The 26,563-nt window shown below is 42.5% G+C and overlaps 1 protein-coding gene across 1 annotated transcript in view; it reads right to left on the bottom strand.

Moving 5' to 3' along the window:
- NEK11 (NIMA related kinase 11) overlaps window positions 1-26,563 on the bottom strand; it is a 284,450-nt gene that overhangs the window by 65,581 nt on the left and 192,306 nt on the right. The window contains exons 13-15 of the mRNA XM_040433921.1: window positions 24,148-24,233; window positions 9,022-9,083; window positions 5,513-5,609 (exon numbers count right to left, since the gene is read on the bottom strand). Coding sequence (XP_040289855.1) covers window positions 5,513-5,609; window positions 9,022-9,083; window positions 24,148-24,233 — 245 coding nt within the window. The remainder of the gene's footprint in view (window positions 1-5,512; window positions 5,610-9,021; window positions 9,084-24,147; window positions 24,234-26,563) is intronic.

The raw sequence follows: 26,563 nt of genomic DNA, 5'->3' as shown, positions 1-26,563 counted from the left end.
TGCGGTATAAAGTACTCCAACACAAACTCAAGCAAAACTGACTTCAAATATTATCCTCATGATAAATTCCCCCCAAAGTATATTAATCAAGTTTAACACTAGTGTTCGAGAGCTCTAGCAGGCTGTTCCGGTAGGGAACAGCCTGCCAGAGCTTTCTGGAACAGGCATTGCTGGACTTTGATACCCACCTGATGCCCACCAGCCCCTTGACTATAATGGGGAGAATATGCCGAGAATGGGCCAGACTAAAACTGCTGGTGGGTAGAAATACATCTCCAATGTGTGAGATGATCCAACCCCTGTATGCAAGAGAAACTATATTTGTCCTATGCAGCTTGTCAAGCAGCATGGCTTGTTATATTTCTAAGTGTTGCATGCAGTGTAATATTTTCAACTTGTATACACCACTCACATGTATTGCGCTTTACAGTTATTGGCTTCATAAACAATCCAGTCATTTGCATGCTGTTTGTGGCTTTTAGTTAACAAAACAACACTCCGGGGCAGAGAAATGATGAGAAGCAATTGAAATCTGAAATATGTGCTGTGATTTAATTACATTACAGTAGTACATTGAGATATTGTTTCTATGTCTCTGCAAACAAAGAAACATAATAATGTGCCGTTTACCAGTCTGTTGAATTAATTATGGCCCTTATTTTACAACGGTAGAAGGACACTGCCACAGGTCATTGTGGAAGAAGTAAAAGTCAATATCATTTTAATAAAGGCAGATCAAATACAAAATGGGGAAGGTAGGGGGGTCATCTGGCAAAAAACAGAATCATGTTACTATATAGATAGTGTTACCATTTTTATTGAAGTAGGTGGCAGCACTATCATGCAATTCCTGCAACTTTGATAAAGAAATGAGGTGGGGTTCACATGTTCCAGATGCAGTGCAGCTAAGAGATTATGTCAAAACCCACACTGGCATGAAGCTCAGCTGCATCATGGCGCGCCTAGGCCGCAGAGCATCTGGAGCATGTCAACCCAAACAACCACACATATCGTTCTTGTTGCAACATTTTGCGGTGATTTTCACAGAAGTAAGGATAGGTCATCAATATCTGATCGGTAGGGGTATGACACCAGGCACTACCAGCCGATCAGCTGTATGAAGAGCACGCAGCCTCCTCAGAGCTGAACAAGCACATCTCCACACACAGTCTAGCAGCTGTGCTTGTTACTGCAGTCCAGGCTCATTTACTTGAATGGGACTGAGCTGCAACTAGAATCAGCATGATATCCTTGACCTAGGAAGGGGCCACAGCACTCACTAGACCTCTGTGACCTCTTCAAGCAACTCATTGGCAGGGGTGTCAGGTATCGAACCCCAACGATCTGAGATTGATAACCTATTCTGAGGATAGGTCAATAGATGAATCCTGGAAAACCCCTTTAACAATAGATAATCTGTTCACTGCCAAGTGTTTTCTCTCATTTTTTTCCAACAAGGAGTCATACAGGAACCTAACATGGAGGTACAGTATGGATAGCAGGCTATGGGCACTGTATTATGGATGATTGCACACAGATCTGTAATAAAGTCGTATGCATGAACCTTCAAAGTAGCCTTAGTTGCCCCCGTGTCTACTAAACTAGCATATTCAATTAGAGGTTGTTTGGACGGCACTCCTTAGGTATGTTCCGGTGCTCAGCGGTAAGACCAATTAACATGTAATATATATATAAAACTTCTTTATTATCCATCCAGCGCACCAGACGTCCTCTATTTCCAGGCGGTGAACAAGGTCTCGGGATGAGACCGAAACGTTGGCCATAGTTTATTTACAAATTTTCCTGGATGGATAATAAAGACGTACAATTTTTCTATTTACACGAGTGCCGCGGTTTTATATATATTACTAAACTAGCATAAGTACAAGGTGATGGCTGGTAATTCCTAACTAAACAGGTAATAATAGAGAAACTGCTCCGTTTTTCCATGATTTGATTGCTAGCCAGTTCTTAGGCGATCAGCGGAGAGCGGGGGCCATGGCCAAAATTGACAATATGAAAATATGAGTTTACTGGCTAGTACTTGTTTCTACTAACACAACTCAATTGTTTGCAACCCATGTATGGAAGTTAAATAACCACTCCCATCGTTTTTTTCAGACTTGCATTTCAGATATTAAACCTCCTGTACTAATAAAGTGACATTTTGAGATGCATAGTTATACAGAAATTCACTTTCTTTTCTTCACTTTTTCATTTCTTCATTTTTAGTTACTGCATCATGTGACTTAGATAGGACTAACCATTCTGTCCCTAAACTCATGTGTTACCCAGGAAGCCAGTGTCTCCCCTTCCTGTGCAGATGGAAACTACAAGCAGAGTCTGAAGGAAACGTGGACTTAGGAGGCACCCGTAGAGCGTGTGACGTCACACTGAATAACGGTCTTCTTGGTTACAGCGTAGCTTCTCCCTGCACATGGGTGCTATGGGCCGGAGCCGTACGTTGAGGTTAGAAGAAGCCTTTTTGATCAGTTCCTATATATCTCTTGGGAGGAGATCAAAGAAAAAAGACACCCTACAGCTTGAAAGGCAAGTGTATTTTTAGTGCACCTTAAAATAATATAGTATTGTTTGATACTCAATTAGTCAGCGCGGGTTCACGTTTTTGAAATATTTATATATGCATATTATAGGGGGTACTGGCAGTCTACCCAGTTATTTGTGCACCCAGCAGCGACAAAATTGAATCTTGTGGTTTCCGAGGACGGCAGTGCCGGTATCATCTAACTCTTTGTAGTTTTAATACGTTTTTAGAGTCTAAAGGAAGATTGTCATCTGCTGTATCTCCATCCCTCAGCAGCTCTTCATTCCATCCACTGCAGCCCTCACCTTCTCCTCCTCCACACCAGCATAGAATGCTTAGAATGACTAAACTGCAAGGTCATGTGACCAGAACAAGTCACATGGGTTACACTTAGCAGAAAAATGAAACAACCATCAAATACATAGATCTATGTTAGCTATTCTATAGGCCTTTTTATATTAGGCCTTGTTAGCACCTGTGTTGGCAGCTGTGTTTTGGGCCTGCATCACAGATTTTGTCAAAAAGACCAGCCAAAAAGGGGAAAAAATAGGATTCCGAACGGTTAATAGAGTCTATTCAGCTCTGTTCGGGTGATCTGTCACCTCTGTTAGTTTTGTCCTTCTGCTGCTATAATGGAGCATAACAACGGAAATGAACAACAGTAATGTGAACTATATACATTGCATATTGTGGGGATTCGCTCTAGTAGTTAGGAGAAGCAGGCACAGTACAGAGGCAAAATACAAGTTCGTAATTTAAACTTCAGTGTTTATTCACACATGATGCCAAAAACAAAACGTCACTTTTGCAGTGTTGCAATGGAAAGTTAATAAAACAAAAGTCACCTTGGTGGCAGTTCTGCCTCATTAAGTTCAAATACAGGCTTTAGGCGGCCTGTTCCCCTGACACACAGGCCTCAGATTATAGCACACAGACCTCCTGAGCTCCACTGTCAGACGGAGGTAATCCTCTCCACCTGGCAGTGCTGGCTGGTTTTTTTGCCTGGCAAAACCCGGCCTGGAACATAAGGAGTAGTCATCCACCCAGCACTTTGACTACTCCCAGTAAGAGCCATCCCAGATCAGCTAATACAGCCATACTAAGTAGCAAGGTATCAAACAGCAACTGCTGCTGACACATAAAAACCGGCTCTTACTCCACCAAGGCCAGGAACCTTGGTGACACGTACCTATCATCCACGATGATTCGTTGTACCTTCTTACAATATGTACAATATCCATGCAACATACCGTATGTACACACACATAAAATACATGCCCAGCACATGCTGTATATATACACACACACATTATATACATTCACACACACATATCACATATACTCTTACCTGAAATAAGCTGAAGTCTGATATCATGCGGACAGCCTGGGACATCAGAAGGGGAGCCAGGAGGACAGATAGGACAGTTAGCAGAGGACAGGGTGCAGCTATTTCTCCTCTGCTGTCTGCAGTGACCCCCCCAGCCCTCTCTGGCCTGACCTCTGAGCCAGTTTCTGCATGACGCTAAAACAGCTAAGAAACTGAGCTTCTGGAGAGGCCAGGGGGGACAAGCAGGCTGTATGTGACACTGGGGACAGCCAGGAAAAGCAGGAAGTGCCAGGCTGCTGTGGAGAAGGCTGAGGACTGGTCGGGGAGAGCTTCACTCCGGACATCTTTCTCTGCTGTTTTAGCGCTAATACGGCAGAGGTAATCACATTGGAAGCGGTGGCCCAAGAGAGGATTCACTGGCTTGTCGCTGGGCCAATCGGAGCCTGCAGGCATGCCAGATATAGTGTGGGCCCTACTAATGCTATGATGATGTAATGCTTTTCTTAGCAAGCCAGCTGAGAGTGTCACTCACTAATGCTTTTCATACTAACCAACATTTTAGTGGTAAAATTGGGGCATGTAAGCCAGCCCCTGGGAACACCCCAGCCTTGCCCGGAAGCCACTTATGGGTGGGGTTTGCATTAAACCCATCCATTTTCAGCCAAGGACAGCACAAATTTACCGGGACAGTCTCTGAAAATCAGGGACAGGCCCGCCAAATTCGGGACAGTTGACAACTGTGGCTTCTCCCCTACACCCTACTGATGCTGCGATCAAGTGAATCGCATGATCGCAGCATCGTTAAGGCTCAAAGAAATACTGAAAGCTGGCTTGTTAGGAAAATAGCATGAGTGCAAGCACGGTCGCCTCGCAGCACTGGTAGAGGGTGCGGCAGTGTAGGGGAAAAGCAGTGAGAGTAAACTAGTCTTACAGAGGTCTGCGAACCCTCAGCCACAGCACCCAAGACAGTAAGAGCATTTTTGCACCCCATAGGTGACATGAGGTGGTGCCCTAGGCAAGCGCCTACCTCCACCTACCCTTCATCCCAGCCCAGCCTGCCAAGTAAAGCATGGACAGGTCAAATCCACCAAACCAAAAACTATATGTTTTGACTGATGGAGAAATATGGTGCAATATCAGGGGACACCCTAAAAGGATGTATTGACAGACATTGTCTTTATGTGTGAACCCCTTTAATTACTTAATTGTATTTTCTTACTATAACTAAAAAAATACTAGAAAATTACTGCAATTGCATAAAATATATTTTATATAATTACACCAGCCACTATTAAATATAATTGTGATATGAGTGATGATTAATCAGGAAATCTCATAATCTTGAAGGATTCATAAAGTCGTAGAAATGACAATTTCCCTGTCAAGTAAAAAAAAAGCTGCACCAAAATGTAATTATCCTGGAATTGTTCTTCAAATGCAGCCTTCATAATCTAGCCACCTATGATTTCATGTGCCTGCACGTTCTACTTAGTATTGTGTAAGACAATCATGAGAGTACTGGAATAGACCACAAGAACCTTGACTGCACGCACCAGAAAATAAGCTTCAAAGAAGTTAGCCTGACGTATACATATATCTTGGTTTTCCAATTATCCCTACAAAACAGTAAAAGCACTTACTCTCTCATGCGCTTCAGCTTAGTCTGTGCCATAGTGTCGTTGATATCACTTGATGGCCTGGGAATTGATGGAGACACTTTGGTGGCAGTCAGAGTATCTACAAATCAATGAGTAGAGAGACATTGCAATTCAACGTTGATTTTAATGACATTATGGAACACTGGAAGCCTCACAGAAAATAGAATGAGAAATTGCCTTGTTAGAGTGTTGATGTGTTAAGAGGACAGGAATTCCACTACTATATGTGCATTCATCAGAGGGTTAAAATGTGAGCACTAGGAGAGAGGGGCCTGGGTGTACTTCTTGTGAGCAATAACATAACAAGGTCTAGTTACCAGATTACTGGAGAAGGGTCATTGATCCAGGGAATTATTCTGACTGCCAGATTCGGGGTCAGGGGGGGCTTTTTTCTTTACTATGAATGAAGCAAAGTCACCAGCTGATCTGGACAGACATATATGTTTTTGGGTGAGAGAGAAAATTACCTCTGGGCAACTAGGCTGTTAATGAGGCTTAATTAGTAGCCAACTGAAGAGCCCAGGTAAATATGGGCTTAGCTCCTCCAACAGGGCTCCTAATCTGGGGAAGAAGCAAGCTGTGCCAGGACCTGTGGAGCCAAGAACTCTGACCAGATGTATGGTATGAATTGTCACTTGTGTTTTGGGAAACTCGGTGGTGGCCTCAGTTCCAGTTAGTGAGGGACAAAGTCATATGTAGTTAGTGGCCGGACAGTATAAGACTTGTTTTGTATCCTGTCTTGGAAATGTACATTGATTGTTGTGGAAAGTACACTGTTTTGCTGTGACAAGAATAATAAAGCTAGTTGTGGGCAGTTTAAACCCAAATCTACAGTGTTGAAGTGGCTTCTTGTGGTGTGCCTGCGATCCCAGAGAGCTAAGTAATATATACATATACAAAGTGCATTCGGAAAGTCTTCAGACCCTTTCAATTTTTCTTCACATTTTGTTATGTTGCAGCTCTGCGCTAAAATCTAATTCAAGTATTCTTCCATCATTCTGTACTCAGTACCCCATAATGAGAAAGTGAAAACTGAATTTTAGAATTGTTTGCAAATTTACTAAAAAGAAAAATGTAAATATGCACATGGAGCTATGTATTCAGAGTCTTCAGACCCTTTGCTATGACATTTGAAATTAAGCTCTGAGGACATCTCATTTCTCTTGATCATCTTTGTGATATTTCTACATCTTGATTGGGGACCACCGGTGATAAATGCAGTTGGTTGGGCACGATTTGTAAAGACACACTCCTGACTGTATCAGGTCTCACAGCTGACAATGCATATCAGATCAAAAACCAAGCCATGAGGGAAAGAACTGCCTGTAGAGCTCAGAGACAGGATTCTGTGGAGGCACAGATCTGGAGAAGGGTACAATTTTCTGCTGCACTAAAAGTTCCCAAGTGCACAGTGGTCTCCAAATGGTAAATGTTTGGAGCAACCAGGACTCTTCCTAAAGCTGGTTGCCCACAAAACTAAGTAATCAGGGGAGAAGGGCCCTGGTAAGAGAGGTGACCAAGAAGCCAATGGTCACTCTGGTTCAGCTCTAAAGATCCTGTGTGCAGATGAGAGAATTTTCCAGAAAGTCAACCATCACTGCAGCCCTCCTCAAATCTGGGCTTTATGGCAAAATAGGCCGAAAATAATTCTTTCCTCAGTAAAAGAAACATGAAACCCCAGCTGGAGTTTGCAAAATAAGCACCTACAAGATTGAACTTTTTGGCCTCAATTTTGGAGGAAACCAAGCACTGCTCATCACCTGCCCAATACCCTCCCTATAGTGTAGCATGGGGGGGGGGTTTCAATGGCTGGGACATGGAGACTGGCCAGGGTTGAGGAAAAGCTGAATGGGGCATAGTACAGTGATTCTTTATAAAAACCTGATCCATAGTGCTCTGAACTTCAGACTGGGCTGAACATCCACCTTCCAACAAGACAATGACCCTATGCACACAGCCAAGACAACACAAGAGTGGCTTAGGGACAACTTTGTGAATGTCCTTGAGTGGCCCAGCCAGAGCCCTGACTTGAACGCAGTTGAACATCTCTGGAAAGAACTGAAAATGTCTTTCTACTGACAGTTCCCATCCGAATAGACAGAGTTTGAGAGTATCTGCAGAGAAGAATGGCAAACCACAGTGTGCAAACTTTGTGGTATCATACCCAATAAGACAGGAGGCTGTAACCGCTGCCAACTAAGTCCTGAGTAAAGGGTCTTAATACTTATGTCAATTCAATATTTTAGCTTTTCCTTTTCAATAAATGAGCAAAGATTTTGAACAGTCTGTTTTTGTTTTGTCATTATGGGGTATTGAGTGCAGATTGATGGGGTAAAATCTTGATTTTTTTTTTAATTTTAGCACAAGACCGCAACATAACAAAATGTGAAAAAAGTGAAATGGCCTGAAGACTTTTCGAATGCATCATATATGTACACTGTATATAAGTTACTGTGATGGTTAGATTTAAATATATTTAAAGGGGTTATTCCATGGTTAATGTAAAAAGTGAAAATCAGACATCATATGGTACATGACACTCTAGAAGCTAGAAACAGCCCTGAACCTCACAAGAATCTAGAGATCTCCCCATTCATTGCTCCAATTACTCTGCTAGATTATCTTCTGGCTGGCAGCTCAGAGGGAGTGTCCTTTCTGCTGCAGCTCTCTCCCTGTAATTATCACAGCTTCTAACAGAGATACGGCTGGTAGCAGTTGAAAGACAGAACTGAGCATGTGTGGCCGTCTCAGCAAGGTGGACCGAAAATTAAGGAAAAAAAACAAACAGCGGGTGACGCTATACTATATTTTTTATCCAATTATACAAATATTCAGATTCAGATGCTGGTTTAAAAAATGTAAAATGTTTTTCGTGGAACAACCCCTTTAAGACCAATACAAAGATCTATGTAATGATATTTACATACCTAAGTCTGTAAAAAAAGAGAGCATGCTCTATGTATAATAGAAAGAAGGGTTCTCCATCAATGCCGAGTTTCTTTACCGTGTGCTTATAGCTATATTTTTTTATTTTTTTTACTATTATACATCTGTAACTGGGAAATCAGTACATACAGTAAATTCTCACCACAACTGCATTAAAACTTTATGAGTCTACTACAAAGTAGTTATTTTAAACATATGATTCTGCTAAATTCCCATTATTAGATTAAGATGTTTCATTATAGATTTCATCTCCTTTTCCCATTTATGCTACTAGCACTTACCTTGGAATCTCCCAAGTAATTCCTTCCTAACCTAATTTGTATTACATTTTCTGAGAACATCTTCTATCTTCTATAATGTATTAGGTGAACTGCATTGGAGAAAATTCTATTGTCTGGAAAATACCTCTTGGTTTTGTTTGCCTATTGTCATTCTCACAGACAATTTTAATAAACTTTTATGACATTTTGATCCCTATTTTGATTCCTAGAAGTCAAGTGCACTGACAATATACACAATAGCATCTACAGTCTAAGCTGTCTCACCCAAACAGCTGGAAGCCAGGACATTTTCCAGATGAAGCATCATGTCCTTCATGTCCTGTATCCTGTTGATTTGCGGGGGGAACATGGAAATAAAAAAAAAAGATGTCAGTTCAGCTGGAGTTATTTCACTCCAAGGGACTTTAAATCATGTTTTCATTGGAAAATCGATCTATACATATAATCTATACATATAACTATATATGTATATATGACCGGTCTGTGAAACGCAGAATCGCAAAAAATATGGACGATGTCCATGTGACGTCTGTGTTGCAAATGTCTTTTTTTGTGGACCAATTGTAACAATGCCTTTTCTTGGCAGCAAAACGGACAAGAAAAGGACATATTCTATCTTTTTTACGGGACTGCGGAACGGACATACAGATGCAGACAGCACATGGTGTGCTGTCCGCAATTTTTTAATACCCCTTCAAATGAATGGGTCCGCATCCAATCTGCAAAAAACGTGTATCGGATGCAGACTAAAAATACAGTCATGTGAATGGGGCCTTAGCAATACCCATGGCTCAGGCCAAAAAATCTACTACTCCTTCATAAAGCTAGGTTTTTAGGTTCAAAATTCTGTGCTGACTAGTTTTAGGACTTGATAAATTATATCATTTTGGCTACATGCAGCAACAGCCAGGAGAGCTAATAGCATATAGATTTTACAGCTGGTATTGGACTTAATGGGAATATCTATATGCAGTGGAGCCTGCACGTAGCTGCAAACAGTATTCTGGCAAGCAGTTCACCACTCTACCACCATGAGCTCCATAGAAGATGCGTGGTTATTTCCATTAGACAGATTTCTGGTCAGACTATAACGAAAACGGTTCTTTTTCACCCTCTCTTAGCACAAACTCCCAGCATAGGTGCAAGTACAAAAGAGATGCTTAATACCATCAGACTCGGGGAACGTCATAGACTATGTTTTGAGTTTTTGAGATTTCTAGCATCATTTTATGATGTATGAAATCTGCTGCACCCACTATCCCCAGTAATGACATCAATTATACCCAATGAGTAGAATTCCCAATACAAAGGACTTACCTAGGCTGTTTTGTAGAGAATTATTTAAACTATGGAGAGTTTTCTCATGTTGTTAGTGAGATTTAGAAGGTTTAGTCCAATGTAGAGCTATGGATTCAACAGTGGGTGGAGGAGGAAGCATTTAGGTGATTATCCTGTCATATTGTCTGAATATGCATCAGGACAGGGCAAAGATTGTGGAGAAAGTTTTCACTAGACTCCAGAAAAGTTGGGTGGATTTGGGCTTTGAACATACTTTAGATATGTATGAGAAAATCTTAAGTGCTGCATTTGTGGAAGGTCTTAAGGATCAACTTGAAAGGTCTAGTATTAGCTAGGCGTGAGTGAAGTTAACAATAGCCCTGCATTTTGTCCCTCCATATTGTTGAAGTTGAATTGAACAAAAGCCTAAGGTGGGTATGGCTGCCTATCAGTCCTCCCCACAAGAAGGGGGAAGGAAGATTTTGCATGTACTTGCCCACTTCCTCGCCCTTGGGAGGAGCTACAAATGTTCAGCCCTTCAAGTGCAAAGCCCATAGGCAATTAACAATCCAGAATCAAATGCTGGATCCCTATTATCTATACAATCATTTGGATCTGCTTCCATTGCCTCATAGCAAACAAGTTCCATGATCTCTCATGGCTAAGGGTAGTATCACATGTGTAGGAGTAGATAGTAATGCAGTTCCTACTCCTCTCACCAACTGTTAACCGCCTTAAAGGTGCACAAATTTAGATCCGACTACTCTGCTGCCTCTGGAGGGGGGAGGGAGTAGTAATGCCTTCCCACCACTAAAAAATAAAAATTCTAATTCACATAACTGTCTCCAATTAATAACCAAATTTTTACGTTTCTGTTAGATAATTTCAGGTTCTTGGAAGATGGATCATCTCGGACAGGATATGCTGTTCCTACTTAATCTGATGTTGTCAAGAAAGTACCACTCCCTCCAGCAATGTTAGTGCAGGAGACAGAGATGAAGACACTCACTGAGGTTTGTAAGATGGCTAAGGGTAAGACTGTTAACATCAATATTAATCCAGGTATGCCTTCGGTATCACTCATTATTATGGTATAATCTGGTTAAGCAGAGATTTTGTTTGATCCATGGGTAAGTCCATCAATAATGAATGCTGAGTGTATGAAAGAGGTTTGATGGCCTGATGCTGCCTGAGAAGGTAAAGGCTAAACTATTACCTGAAGTCTACACCAAGTGGAAGTCTGTGTGATACAGAATGGCTTAGGGCCAGTAGACTTCAAAAGTTTGTCTTTTCAAGATACAGGCTACAGAGGCTGAAAGGAAACATCAAAGGATAAAGATAGAAGTGATGATTGAGAATGGACTCTGAAGAGTTGGTAAGAAACTTTTACTTCAGAGGGCACTCTACCTAAAGGGGCAAATCAAGAGAGAAAAGGTGTGATTGGGTTCTGTGGTGGATGGCTCATGGGTTCAACAATGCTGCCACTAGGTTAGTTGAAAGTGAATGCTGTAATAATGATGGGAGGAACTATGGTAGTTCCAGGAAGGCATATGCCAAGGTCATCTTACCATTTCAGAGACTGCGGATTGACTACATTCAGAACAAAGATGGAACATTGTGAATATGTCTGTGTCTGTATTAATCTCTTTCCAGGATATTCTGAGGTTGGCCCGTAGCAAAGGCTACAGCTAAAAGATACTGACTGAGGTGAAAGTACCTACCCATGGGGCTTTCCTCCATCTGGTACACCCCTAACCGGAAGATAGGCCTAAGTCCTTATGAAGTACTTTTTGGAAATGCCCCTAGATTAGGTCTCTATTTCCCCAACAGTTCCAGATGCAGCATAGTAGTTTTACAAATTATGTTGTCTGTTGCACAAATTGATTGTCTAATGTGTATTTTCAAGTTTTAGTTGTTTTCCAGAATCCAGACTGCATAGAAGCAATTCATTCTTTACAATCAGGAGATTGGGTAGTGGTGAAACGAGAGACGTGTGGAAAGTCCTAGAGTTACGGTTTGAAGATCTACATCAAGTCCTGATAACCACCGCCACTGCTGTCAAATTGGAAGGAGAAACTGATTGGATCTACTGCACGTGTCATAATTCAATCAAGTGTCAGGACTATAAGAGACATAATGTTTTGTTTTCATGTCGTATTGTTTGTTTCATATTGTACAAGGGGGAAATCACAGTCAAATCAAATTCAACTAAGTTGACTTTTTCAGTATAGTGGACTGTAAGTCAGATGACAGATACAGTCAGGTCCATAAATATTGGGACATCGACACAATTCTAAAATGTTTGGCTCTATACACCACCACAATGGATTTGAAATGAAACGAACAAGATGCGCTTTAACTGCAGACTGTCAGCTTTAATTTGAGGGTATTTACATCCAAATCAGGGGAACGGTGTAGGAATTACTACAGTTTGCATATGTGCCTCCCACTTGTTAAGGGACTAAAAGTAATGGGACAGAATAATAATCATAAATCAAACTTTCACTTTTTATACTTGGTTTGCAAATCCTTTGCAGTCAATTACAGCCTGAAGTCTGGAATGCAAAGACATCACCAGACGCTGGGTTTCATCCCTGGTGATGCTCTGCCAGGCCTCTACTGCAACTGTCTTCAGTTCCAGCTTGTTCTTGGGGCATTTTCGCTTCAGTTTTGTCTTCAGCAAGTGAAATACATGCTCAATCGGATTTAGCTTAGGTGATTGACTTGGCCATTGCATAACATTCCACTTCTTTCCCTTAAAAAACTCTTTGGTTGCTTTTGCAGTATGCTTTGGGTCATTGTCCATCTGCATTGTGAAGCGCCGTCCAAGGAGTTCTGAAGCATTTGGCTGAATATGAGCAGATAATATTGACCGAAACACTTCAGAATTCATCCTGCTGCTTTTGTCAGCAGTCACATCATCAATAAATACAAGAGAACCAGTTCCATTGGCAGCCATATATGCCCACGCCATGGCACTACCACCACCATGCTTCACTGATGAGGTGGTATGCTTAGGATTATGAGTAGTTCCTTTCCTTCTCCATACTCTTCTCTTCCCATCACTCTGGTACAAGTTGATCTTGGTCTCATCTGTCCATAGGATGTTGTTCCAGAACTGTGAAGGCTTTTTTAGATGTCGTTTGGCAAACTCGAATTCTGGCCTTCCTGTTTTGAGGCTCACCAATGGTTTACATCTTGTGGTGAACCCTCTGTATTCACTCTGGTGAAGTCTTCTTTTGATTGTTGACTTTGACACACATACACCTACCTCCTGGAGAGTGTTCTTGATCTGGCCAACTGTTGTGAAGGGTGTTTTCTTCACCAGGGAAATAATTATTCGGTCATCCACCACAGTTGTGTTTCCATGGTCTTCCGGGTCTTTGGTGTCGCTGAGCTCACCGATGCGTTCCTTATTTTTAAGAATGTTCCAAACAGTTGTTTTGGCCACGCCTAATGTTTTTGCTATCTCTCTGATGGGTTTTGTTTTGTTTTTTCAGCCTACTGTCACAACTGACAGCTGAGAAGCTCTGACAGGAGCTTTCCAGATCCTCCTCCTTGAGTTTCTTTATTTTGGTTAAGTCCTCATCTCGTTAGTCTATCTCAGCTGTCATGCAGTTGGACTGATTGCTTCCATTTAAGTTCCTCCCCATGATGCATTAGGTTGCGGCTTATACAACTTCCTGGAGTGTGTGTGCATGCTGTTTCTATTCCTCAGTCCTCTGCAAGATAAGTGCTGTTCCTTTATTTGTGATTTTCTGTCTGCTGGATTTTCAGGTGACCCTGACTCCCTCCGTGTCTTGTGTAGGGAGTCGGTGGTCGTGTCCCCTCACTATTGTAGGGTCTTCAGGTATTAGATAGCCGAGGTACATGGATATGCGCCCATCCACCTTTGGGGTGTTCGCATAGGCTGAGCAATTAGGGAGAGTGGCAGGTCTCATGTAGGGGTCTCCCTTTTGTTCCTTAGTTGTGGATTCTCGTCTTGTCCGCGGTTCCCTCCAGTACCTCGTTCATTGGGAGGGTTATGGTCCTGAGGAGAGGATGTGGGTCCCAGTGACAGACATTAAGGCCACTCGTCTCATCAGGGCTTTCCATAGGTCCCATCCTGAGAAGGTGGGCCCTGAGTGTCCGGAGTCCACTCGTAGAGGGAGGGGTACTGTCACAACTGGACAGCTGAGAAGCTCTGACAGGAGCTTTCCAGATCCTCCTCCTTGAGTTTCTTTGTTTTGGTTAAGTTCCTCATCTCGTTAGTCTATCTCAGCTGTCATGCAGTTGGACTGATTGCTTCCCTTTAAGTTCCTCCCCATGATGCATTAGGTTGCGGCTTATACAACTTCCTGGAGTGTGTGTGCATGCTGTTTCTATTCCTCAGTCCTCTGCAAGATAAGTGCTGTTCCTTTATTTGTGATTTTCTGTCTGCTGGATTTTCAGGTGACCCTGACTCCCTCCGTGTCTTGTGTAGGGAGCCGGTGGTCGTGTCCCCTCACTATTGTAGGGTCTTCAGGTATTAGATAGCCGAGGTACGTGGATATGCGCCCATCCACCTTTGGGGTGTTCGCATAGGCTGAGCAATTAGGGAGAGTGGCAGGTCTCATGTAGGGGTCTCCCTAATTGCTCAGCCTATGCGAACACCCCAAAGGTGGATGGGCGCATATCCACGTACCTCGGCTATCTAATACCTGAAGACCCTACAATAGTGAGGGGACACGACCACCGGCTCCCTACACAAGACACGGAGGGAGTCAGGGTCACCTGAAAATCCAGCAGACAGAAAATCACAAATAAAGGAACAGCACTTATCTTGCAGAGGACTGAGGAATAGAAACAGCATGCACACACACTCCAGGAAGTTGTATAAGCCGCAACCTAATGCATCATGGGGAGGAACTTAAAGGGAAGCAATCAGTCCAACTGCATGACAGCTGAGATAGACTAACGAGATGAGGAACTTAACCAAAACAAAGAAACTCAAGGAGGAGGGATCTGGGAAAGCTCCTGTCAGAGCTTCTCAGCTGTCCAGTTGTGACACCTAATGATGGCTTGCTTCACTGATAGTGACAGCTCTTTGGATCTCATTTTGAAAGTTGACAGCAACAGATTCCAGATGCAAATAGCACACTGAAAATTAACTCTGGACCTTTTATCTGCTCATTGTAATTGGGATAATGAGGGAATAACACACACCTGGCCATGGAACAGCTGAGAAGCCACTTGTCCCATTACTTTTTGTCCCTTAACAAGTGAGAGGCACATATGCAAACTGTTGTAATTCCTACACTGTTCACCTGATTTGGATGTAAATACCCTCAAATTAAAGCTGACAGTCTGCAGTTAAAGCACATCTTGTTCGTTTCATTTGAAATCCATTGTGGTGGTGTATAGAGCCAAAAATTTTAGAATTGTGACGATGTCCCGATATTTATGGACCTGACTGTAGGACACTTGGTTTTGGTCTGATAAGTACATCTGTGTGACTGGAAATGACCCAGTCTATGGTAATTGTGTTTAGATATGACTATACCAACTGTGGATATTAGAGATGCACTAGTCTGAAGTGTTGGGAATATAACCAGTGCAAACTACCTCTAGAGTCAGTGAAGGTTTTTCGCAAAGGATGACTGTCCTGAAGGGAACACCACCAAACAGTTGTAAACATAATGAGTGTAATCCTCTTTTCCTATCCATTAGAAATCCGAGTCCAACAGGAATTCAGGGATATACTTATGTTTTAGGAACATGTGTAAAGTGACAAAGATCCCCTAGGCAAATTAGAATTTTGGGTAAGGGAAAACCTCAAAGTTCAGTTGCATCTGTGGCTCCTACATCCTTACCTATAATTGGCATTAAATATTTGGCCAATTTAAAAATATGAAGACAAACTGGCCTTAGAGAAAGGGTTTTATACAGGAAAGCAGTTGAATAAGGCCTCTTTTACATGAGGTGAACGCATTGCACCCGCACTGAATCCGATCCATTCATTCTATGGGGCTGTTGAGTTGCGTTAAAATCGCAGCATGCTCTATATTGTGTGTTTTTCACGCAATGCAGGGCCCCATAGAAGTGAATGGGGCAGCGTGAAAATCGCAAGCATCCGCAAGCAAGTGCGGATGCGGTGCGATTTTCACGCTTTGGTTGCTAGGAGACGATCGGGGATGGGGACCCAATCTTTATTATTTTCCCTTATAACATGGTTATAAGGGAAAATAATAGCATTCTCAATACAGAATGCTAAGTATATTAGGTATGGAAGGGTTAAAAAAAATAAAAAATAATTAAACTCACCTTATCCACTTGTTTACGCAGCCTGGCTTCTCTTCTGTCTTCTTCTTTGATGACCTGGGAGGAAAAGGACCTTTGGTGACGTCACTGCGCACATCACACGGTCCATCACATGATCCATCACCATGGTGATGGATCATGTGATGGACCATGTGATGAGAGCAGTGACGTCACCAAAGGTCCTTTTCCTCCAGGTCATCAATAAAGAAGACAGAAGAGAAGCCAGGCTGCGCGAACAAGTGGATGACGTGAGTTAAATTATTATTATTTTTTATTATTTTAACCCCTCCATCCCTATTTTACTAAGCATTCTGTATTAAGAATGCTATTATTTTCCCTTATAACCATGTTATAAGGGAAAATAATAAAATCTGCACAACACCTAACCCAAACCCGATCATCTCACGCGCGTGCAAAACGCATTAAAATGTTTTTGCACTCGCGCGGAAAAATCACTCATTTTCCCGCGACGCACCTGCATCCTATCCGGCCATCACACGCGATGCCCGTGTGAAAAGAGGCCTAAGAAAAGTAGTGACTCTGATAGTTCCTGACAAAATTATCAAAACGCAGATATCTGGCGATTGCGTGGAGATTTTAAACTCCAACCCAGGATGCAGGAAGAATGAAGTGGACAATATACCCTGATCAAGTACTGATGCCATTTGTTCTATTCTCATCTCCTGAGTGAGATCAAATCTGTAAGCAATGCAATGTCCGGTCACGACTAAGGAAGTCACTCCCTACATCCTTTGACTCACATGTACAGGGAGTGCAGAATTATTAGGCAAATGAGTATTTTGACCACATCATCCTCTTTATGCATGTTGTCTTACTCCAAGCTGTATAGGCTCGAAAGCCTACTACCAATTAAGCATATTAGGTGATGTGCATCTCTGTAATGAGAAGGGGTGTGGTCTAATGACATCAACACCCTATATTAGGTGTGCATAATTATTAGGCAACTTCCTTTCCTTTGGCAAAATGGGTCAAAAGAAGGACTTGACAGGCTCAGAAAAGTCAGAAAAATAGTGAGATATCTTGCAGAGGGATGCAGCACTCTTAAAATTGCAAAGCTTCTGAAGCGTGATCATCGAACAATCAAGCGTTTCATTCAAAATAGTCAACAGGGTCGCAAGAAGCGTGTGGAAAAACCAAGGCGCAAAATAACTGCCCATGAACTGAGAAAAAGTCAAGCGTGCAGCTGCCAAGATGCCACTTGCCACCAGTTTGACCATATTTCAGAGCTGCAACATCACTGGAGTGCCCAAAAGCACAAGGTGTGCAATACTCAGAGACATGGCCAAGGTAAGAAAGGCTGAAAGACGACCACCACTGAACAAGACACACAAGCTGAAACGTCAAGACTGGGCCAAGAAATATCTCAAGACTGATTTTTCTAAGGTTTTATGGACTGATGAAATGAGAGTGAGTCTTGATGGGCCAGATGGATGGGCCCGTGGCTGGATTGGTAAAGGGCAGAGAGCTCCAGTCCGACTCAGACGCCAGCAAGGTGGGAGGTGGAGTACTGGTTTGGGGCTGGTATCATCAAAGATGAGCTTGTGGGGCCTTTTCGGGTTGAGGATGGAGTCAAGCTCAACTCCCAGTCCTACTGCCAGTTTCTGGAAGACACCTTCTTCAGCAGTGGTACAGGAAAAAGTCTGCATCCTTCAAGAAAAACATGATTTTCATGCAGGACAATGCTCCATCACACGCGTCCAAGTACTCCACAGCGTGGCTGGCAAGAAAGGGGTATAAAAGAAGAAAATCTAATGACATGGCGTCCTTGTTCACCTGATCTGAACCCCATTGAGAACCTGTGGTCCATCATCAAATGTGAGATTTACAAGGAGGGAAAACAGTACACCTCTCTGAACAGTGTCTGGGAGGCTGTGGTTGCTGCTGCACGCAATGTTGATGGTGAACAGATCAAAACACTGACATAATCCACGGATGGCAGGCTTTTGAGTGTCCTTGCAAAGAAAGGTGGCTATATTGGTCACTGATTTGTTTTTGTTTTGTTTTTGAATGTCAGAAATGTATATTTGTGAATGTTGAGATGTTATATTGGTTTCACTGGTAAAAATAAATAATTGAAATGGTGTATATTTGTTTTTTGTGAAGTTGCCTAATAATTATGCACAGTAATAGTCACCTGCACACACAGATATCCCCCTAAAAATAGCTAAAACTAAAAACAAACTAAAACTACTTCCAAAAATATTCAGCTTTGATATTAATGAGTTTTTTGGGTTCATTGAGAACATGGTTGTTGTTCAGTAATAAAATTAATCCTCAAAAATACAACTTGCCTAATAATTCTGCACTCCCTGTATACATGGATGCCATAGGAGTTTGTAGAAGAGTTTCCGATGAATTTAAAGCTAAAAGTCCAGATAGCTGCAGGATTTGAGTCATTAATTCCCACGATTAGTAGTAATAAAAAAATTGTAGATTGGATTAACATCTCTATTGTCATCAACAGAGACCTGTGATGCGGTGAAGGGAATGGCGAAACAACTGAGCTCTTTTCCAGTGATGACTCTACAGAACCGACTGGTCCTTGACAGCAGAAAAAGGAGGGGTCTACAAGATCATTGGAAGTTCCTGCTGCATCTATATTCCGGAAAACACTGCCCCTGATGGAAGGATCACCAAGTATCTGAAGAAACTGATGGACTTTATCAGATGAACTGAGGGGAAAAATTCTGAAATTAATCACATCATGGCCAGAACAACGTTTTGAGTTCTCCATTTTAGGAAAATTGTTTTTAAAAATGTTTAACACATCCATGCCCACACTATGTATATGTGCTGTACTCCTGTCAAAGACAAAGATTATAACATCCTGAAGTAAATAAAACCTTGATGGTTGCGGGGTAAATAGGACAAGTTGAAGGCAAACCTGAAAGGGAGTTGAGGGGACCTGGTGAAGCAATAAGGAAAGTCCAGCTCTTCGCTGTTTAGGGCGTTGGGAGAGTACCTCACTATGCCTGTTCACCTTTGGTCTATTTCCCACAAAGGGAGGGATTTGTGAGAGATAGGTTTTATTTCTCTATATATATATGTACTGTAGTACACAGATGATACAGCAAACCAGATGTATGAGCCACGTGTGCATTCCTTTGTCTTAAGGTCACTGTGGGGGGGAGGGGGAGTTAAGTTGCTAGTGCTGAAAGCACTCCTATCAAGTAAAAGAGCCAATAGTCTTTTCTTAAGGAGCACCCCTTTGTGATGTCATGTCTGCTATTTAAGTGAATGTAACTTGAATAAAGTTTTCTCTTCTTGCTGTGGCTCAGGGGGGGATGAGAAGATTTCAAGAAACCAACTTGTGTGTCTGGTCTCATTATGAAAGCAGTATGGAGCGCTCATACTTATACTTCTAATTGATTTGGCACCACACAAAGAAGATGAGAATCGCATGAATTGCGAAATTTTCACCCCGTGCTTTTTCAATTATTTGCCAAAAAATACGCCTAGTAACCTAACCTTCAAACTACAGGAGCCATTGTCTGTTGGCTGTTGTGGCAGTTAGCCTGGATATTCATCAGGTTGCATATAGCAACTAATTACATCTCAGCTTCTATTTTGCTACAGGTCATTAATATGAGCTCTGATTGGTTGCTATAGGCAATGAAGGACATTCTTAGTATAAAACAGCTTATGTGAGAGTTAATATGATTTTGATTGCGATGCTTAGTCAACATTGTTGTAGAGGCTGATGTAACTCACATGACCTTAAGTGTATGCTAATTCTGTGGGGTTTTATATACTGTCAATTAAAGACAATAATGCCACGCTGTGGAGGTCTTTGTTAGGGGGCGGGTGGGGTGTTGTGGAGGTCACTGTTTAAGGAGCGGACTGCCATGAAGGTCAAAGTTAAGAAGGTGGGCTGCAGTGGAAGTCACATTTTAAGGAGGCAGGGCACTGTGGGAGGGTTAGTGTTAAGGGGCCTGCGCCTGCGCGATCATCAACCTCCTCAGGGCAACAGCGCTCCGGTTACATCACTGGGCTCGGCGCATGCCTAGTGAGACTTTTGAGGCTGTTGCCTTCAGGAGCTTGATGATCGCGCAGGCGCAGGCCGCAGGCGGTACTGCGCCTGCGCGAGTTTTCTGGCCGCTGACAGAAAAAAGGACGGGGCATTTCTAGAAGGTAGATAATGACGTGGGGAGGGGGCGGAACCATTTGCCGGGGCTGTGGGAGGTTATTTGAGGATCAGGAGGCGTTCTTGGGCACTGCAGGGGGGCATCACTGGGCACCGGAGAGGGAAAAAAACGCCCCTCTGGGCACCTTGGAGCCTCATTAGAATATCATAAAAAGGGCTTTTATATCAAAAGGACAAAACAAAATAAAGTAAAAAGAAGACTGCAGGAAATAAGGTACTTTAGTGAACATAGCGATGGTGACAGCTTAAAATGGTAAAAGCAGGTGACAGATTCCCTTTAAAGGTAGGCAGACAATGTCATAGAGCAGCAGGAAATGCTAGCAGAATGCTTGGGTGTATAGGGAGAGGCATTACCAGTAGAAAGAGGGAGGTGCTCATGCCGCTCTACAGAGCACTAGTGAGACCTCATTTGGAGTATTGTTCGGAGTACTGGAGACCATGGGCCAGATTTATCATTAGCTCAGGTCAGAATAATGGAGTGAAAAAGTCCCAAAAAAAGTCCCAAACGCTAAAACTGCGCACAAATTTGCAACTTTTTTCTGCTCTGCACTATGCTCGCCAGTTTTCTGAAAGTGGGCGTGTTTTCTTATGTAAATGAATCTCTAGACAGATTTACTATTGGGACTATTTAAAAAGTCGCCATGCTTATCTTATGAGACTTTTTAATAGAACATGCGACTTTTTCATAAAAACGTGCAACTTTTTCGTAAAGATGTGCGACTTTTGTAAAGCTGCTTACTGACGGATAAACTGCTACCGTCAAACCACATTTATTACTGTCTTAAAGGGCCGATCATAAATCTAACTTGGCTAAAACTGACTTTAGCCATATGTGAAAGTAGAGTGAGCTGTCAGAGGAATGATAAATCTGGCCCCATATCTCCAGAAGGATATTGATACTTTGGAGAGAGTTCAGAGAAGAGCTACTAAACTGGTACATGGATTGCAGGATAAAACTTACCAGGAAAGATTAAAGGACCTTAACATGTATAGCTTGAAGAAAGACGAGACAGAGGGGATATGATAGAAACTTTTAAATACATAAAGGGAATCAACAAGGTAAATGAGGAGAGAATATTTAAAATAAGAAAAACTGCTACAAGAGGGCATAGTTTTAAATTAGAGGGGCAAAGGTTTAAAAGTAATATCAGGAAGTATTACTTTACTGAGAGAGTAGTGGATGCATGGAATAGCCTTCCTGCAGAAGTGGTAGCTGCAAATACAGTGAAGGCGTTTAAGCATGCATGGGATAGGCATAAGGCCATCCTTCATATAAGATAGGGCCAGGGGCTATTCATAGTACTTAGTATATTGGGCAGACTAGATGGGCCAAATGGTTCTTATCTGCCGACACATTCTATGTTTATATATATATATACACACACACACACACACACACTTATTAAGAATGGTGTTTTAGATGCCGGTCTTATTAAACCCCTAAGCTGGTGGTGGATCTGCCGCAGTTATGTAGAGGTGCCGGCCTCTTCATAACTTCGGCAGATCCTCCACCAGTTCTAAATTTCAATTTCTCTGCTTTTAAAACAGATAGTGATACCTCATATAATAGTTATTACTTTATGTTTGGATCATTTTGTAAATGCCATTTTATTTAATTTCTAAAACCCACTCTTTTAAGGACCAGTTCAGTTATGAAGTCACTGTTGGGCTTACATAATAGAAACCACCCATAAATGGCCCTATTTTAGAAACTACACCCCTCAAGGTATTTAAAACTGATTTTACAAACTTTGTTAACCCTTTAGGTGTTCTACAAAAATTAAAGGAAAATGTTAGAATTTCACTTTTTTGGCAGAATTTAATAAAAAAATTTCCGGTAACAAAGCAAGGATTAACAGCTAAACAAAACTCAATATTTATTACCCTGATTCTGCAGTTTACAGAAACACCCCATTGGGCACACGGCAGGGCACAGAAGAAAAGGAGCACCATGTGGTTTTTGGAGGGCAGACTTCACTGGGATAATTTGATGTTGCCATGTCACATTTGAAGACCCCCTGATGCACCCCTAGAGTAGAAACTCCAAAAAACTATGGGATAAGGTGGCAGTTTTGTTGGTAGTATGTTAGGGTACATATGATTTTTGGTTGCTCTATATTACACTTTTTGTCAGGCAAGGTAACAAAAAATAGCTGTTTTGGCACAGTTTTTATTTTTTACAGTGTTCATCTGACAGGTTAGATCATGTGCTATTTTTATAGAGCAGGTTGTTACGGATGCGACAATACCAAATATCACTACTTCTTTTGTGTCTCCATATTCTGAAAGCCATAGTTTTTTTTGTTTTGTTTTTAGGGGACTGTCTTATGTAGGGGCACATTTTTTTTCGGTATGAGATGATGGTTTGATTGGTACTATTTTAGGGTGTGTATGACTTTTTGATCGCTTGGTATTACACTTTTTGTAATGTAAGGTTGACACAGTTTTAGGGGTTAGGTCATGTTATATTTTTATACAGCAGGTCGTTACGGACGTGGCAATACCTAATATGTATACTTTATAAAATTTATTTAAGGGTACTTTCACACTAGCGTTAGAAGAATCCGTCAGGGAGTTCCGTTGCCGGAACTGCCTGCCGGATCCGGAAATCCGTGTGCAAATGGATCCGGTATTTAATTTTTCAAAGCTAGAAAGAACTGCGCATGCGCAAACCGGAAAGCCGGACCCGGCGTTACGGATACGGCAATACCCAATTTGTCTGTTTTTTTTTTTCTCTATTTGTTTACAATTTTATGTGTTTTATTTTGGGATAGTGCCTTTTTTTTTACTTGAAACTAAACAAATTTTTATTATGAAAAACACTTTTTTTTACTTTTTATTTTTGTCCCACTCTGGGACTTCAACTTCTGGGGTCTGAACCCCTCTGCAATGCGTTACAATATATCCTGTATTGTAATGCATTACATGTCGGCTTTCATGCTGACAGCCTGCCTGGGAGACCCAGCCTAGGGGGTTGAAACTCACAGGCTTCCGTAGAAGGCAAGCCCCGATGCCTATGGAAGGCATCGGGCTGCCTTCTCTGCCATCGGGTCCCTGTCACTGCAGCGTGGGGACCCGATGGGGAAGCGGAGGGAACCCGTACTCTCCGCAAACCGTCTGCATGCCGAGGTCAGCTTTGACCGTGGTAGGAAAAGGGTTAATACGCCGGCATCAGTGTTTTAACCGATGCCGGCGTATGCAGCAGGGGCCCGGCTGTCAGTGACTGCCGGATTCCGTGCCGCTGATCGGTGATACATGTACAGCGCTGGTCCTTAAGTCATGTCCACCAGCGCCGTACATGTGCGGCGCATGTTCTCTACGGGTTAAAGGGGTTGTGCAGTAATAGTATACTGATGATCTATCCTCAGTGGAATGCCCCCTTAGTGCCAAACACCGTAAAAAGCCCCCTTAGTGCCCAAACACAGTAAAATGCCTACTTAGTCTCCCGGCACAGTAGCCATACTCCCTTAGTGTCCTTACACAGTAATCATGTCCCCTAAGCGCACCCATGTGACAGAATTCCCTGTTAGTGCCCCGACACAGTAGTTCTGCCCTCAAAAGTATTAATACTCACCTACTCCCGTTCCCCTACTGAACGGAGTATATCCTGCTCTCCCCAACAGACGTGATGGAGTGACGTAATCACGCTTGTTGAGTAGGAGGCACACAGGTCAATGACAGGCTGGGCAATGATCTGCAGCTTGTGAACTTCTCTGTTCAGCCAAGCAGGCACAATGATGTCACTGCATTGCACCTGCGGGGAAGAACACAGGCTGGGGAATGAGGCCTTGGCCGTAATGGATGACATCCATCACTGCCGGGCCTTGCCTGGGCATACAGCTTAATCGCCTGGGCCCCTTGCCACTGCAGGCCCCGTAGGAGCCACCCCTGGGTATACCCCACTAAAACCTTTCCTTCTTAGGGATGTTCCATTAAAGCTATATTTCCCTACACTTATTGTTCTGGGAGACATGTATGAAGAGTGTGAGATAACCCGTTCCATTCTTTGTACATATACTATATACAGTGGCGTATCCAAGCTATGGCAGCCATGGCTAGTGCCATAGGCGCCAAGCGGGGGGGGCGACAAAAAAAAAAAATATCATGAAAAAAAAATTCCCACCCATTCTGCAGCCACCTCCTTTAGCCCCAGCGCTGGCGGCGGCACGCAAATTAACTTGGAAAGTACTTTTACCTTGGCTGGACAGTCTGGACTGAGGGCTGGCATGTAGGAGAAAGACAGGCGCCCCCATGATTTTCTATGAATGGGATCGCCCAGTCCGTCCGTGTATCTGCTAACTTGCAGAGGCTCCGCCTCCAGCTCCGCCTCAAGCTCCGCCTACCCTCCTCTGCGTATCGTAGCTTCATTTATCCAAGCGTGTCACTCGTGAGGTGACTCAGTCACCGTGACTGACTGCACTGAGGTGAAGTGAGGAGAAGAACTGTGAGAAGTTGGACGATTGGACCCCCAGCCAGGCAGCACTGCTAGTCTGCTACGGTACACACACACATCATGATCACACTGTATAATGATGTACTGACATTCTGCAATCTGCCAAGCACTGCAGGCAACCTAATAAATGTAACCTTGCTAAATACCTAATATAGTGCTGCTAAATATATGGAATAAATAAATTAGAATTATGCATAGATATCCTAAATAAAGTGATTTGTGCAAGTTGTACCTGCTGTTGCACAAATCACTTTATTTATATCTATGGCTATGCATAATTATAATTAATTTAATCCATATTGTGCAAGCACTATATTGGATGGGCTGCTTGCTTCTGTTTGAGACTGTCATGATGCCAGGCTTAGGCTATTGTCACACTGGGGCGTTGCGCTATTGGCGGTAAAGCGTCGCTATTTGAGCGGCGCTTTACTGTAGTTTTTGCGGCGCTATTCAGCCGCTAGCAGGGCGCCTCAAATATGCGGCTCGCAGGACTTTGAGCTTCCACTAGCTGCCCAAAAAGGGTTAAAACCGCCCGCAAAATGCAGCTTGCAGCGGTGCATTGCTGGCGGTTCGGCGGCGCTGCCCATTGATTTCAATGGGCAGTGGCGCTTTCGAATCAGTGTGTACACTGTTCCTACCCCCTCCTGGGAACTACATCTGTGTGGCAGGACGCTCTCTACGTGTTAGAGACATCAAGGAGATGTGAATTACTATGCGTGCTGCAATGCATACTGGGAAATGTAGTTCTTACATGAACGAGCGCCGCAAGCCAGGAAGTGAATGAGAGAACAGAAACTAGAACGCCGGAGGTGATATAGATGAAGGAATTTAATAAGTATTTACTCGTTTTTTAACAGAATCATTACACTATTCTGTTTTTCTACCTTACAAACATTAATTTTAGGCAACAAAAACTTTAATTGGAAGATTAAAGAGTTTGACTTGAAGATTTGTCAGCTGTTTTTTTTTTTGTTAAGGTTATCTGAAAGATGGGTTTAAAATATTTTGACAGGGGCGCAGTTTCAGTGCTTGCCATAGGCGCCATTTTCACTAGATACGCCTCTGACTATATATAAACTGGTATATATATTTTTTTGTTTTTACATTTTTAAGAGAACACAGGCAGCACTTTTTTGTGGTAATACAGAACCATAATATGGATATAATGTCTTCCAGCGGTCCCTGATCAAATGGTGAACAAAGTAGGCTTGCCTGGTTTGCATTCTTTACTCCAGGGACTGTTGGGCGCAGTTTCAGTGCTTGCCATAGGCGCCATTTTCACTAGATACGCCTCTGACTATATATAAACTGGTATATATATTTTTTTGTTTTTACATTTTTAAGAGAACACAGGCAGCACTTTTTTGTGGTAATACAGAACCATAATATGGATATAATGTCTTCCAGCGGTCCCTGATCAAATGGTGAACAAAGTAGGCTTGCCTGGTTTGCATTCTTTACTCCAGGGACTGTTGGGCGCAGTTTCAGTGCTTGCCATAGGCGCCATTTTCACTAGATACGCCTCTGACTATATATAAACTGGTATATATATTTTTTTGTTTTTACATTTTTAAGAGAACACAGGCAGCACTTTTTTGTGGTAATACAGAACCATAATATGGATATAATGT

Source organism: Bufo bufo, chromosome 5 (assembly GCF_905171765.1).
Source record: "Bufo bufo chromosome 5, aBufBuf1.1, whole genome shotgun sequence".
Taxonomy (NCBI): domain Eukaryota; kingdom Metazoa; phylum Chordata; class Amphibia; order Anura; family Bufonidae; genus Bufo; species Bufo bufo.
Note: the sequence above shows the minus strand (reverse complement) of the source record. Positions and strands in the feature narration are given on the sequence as shown.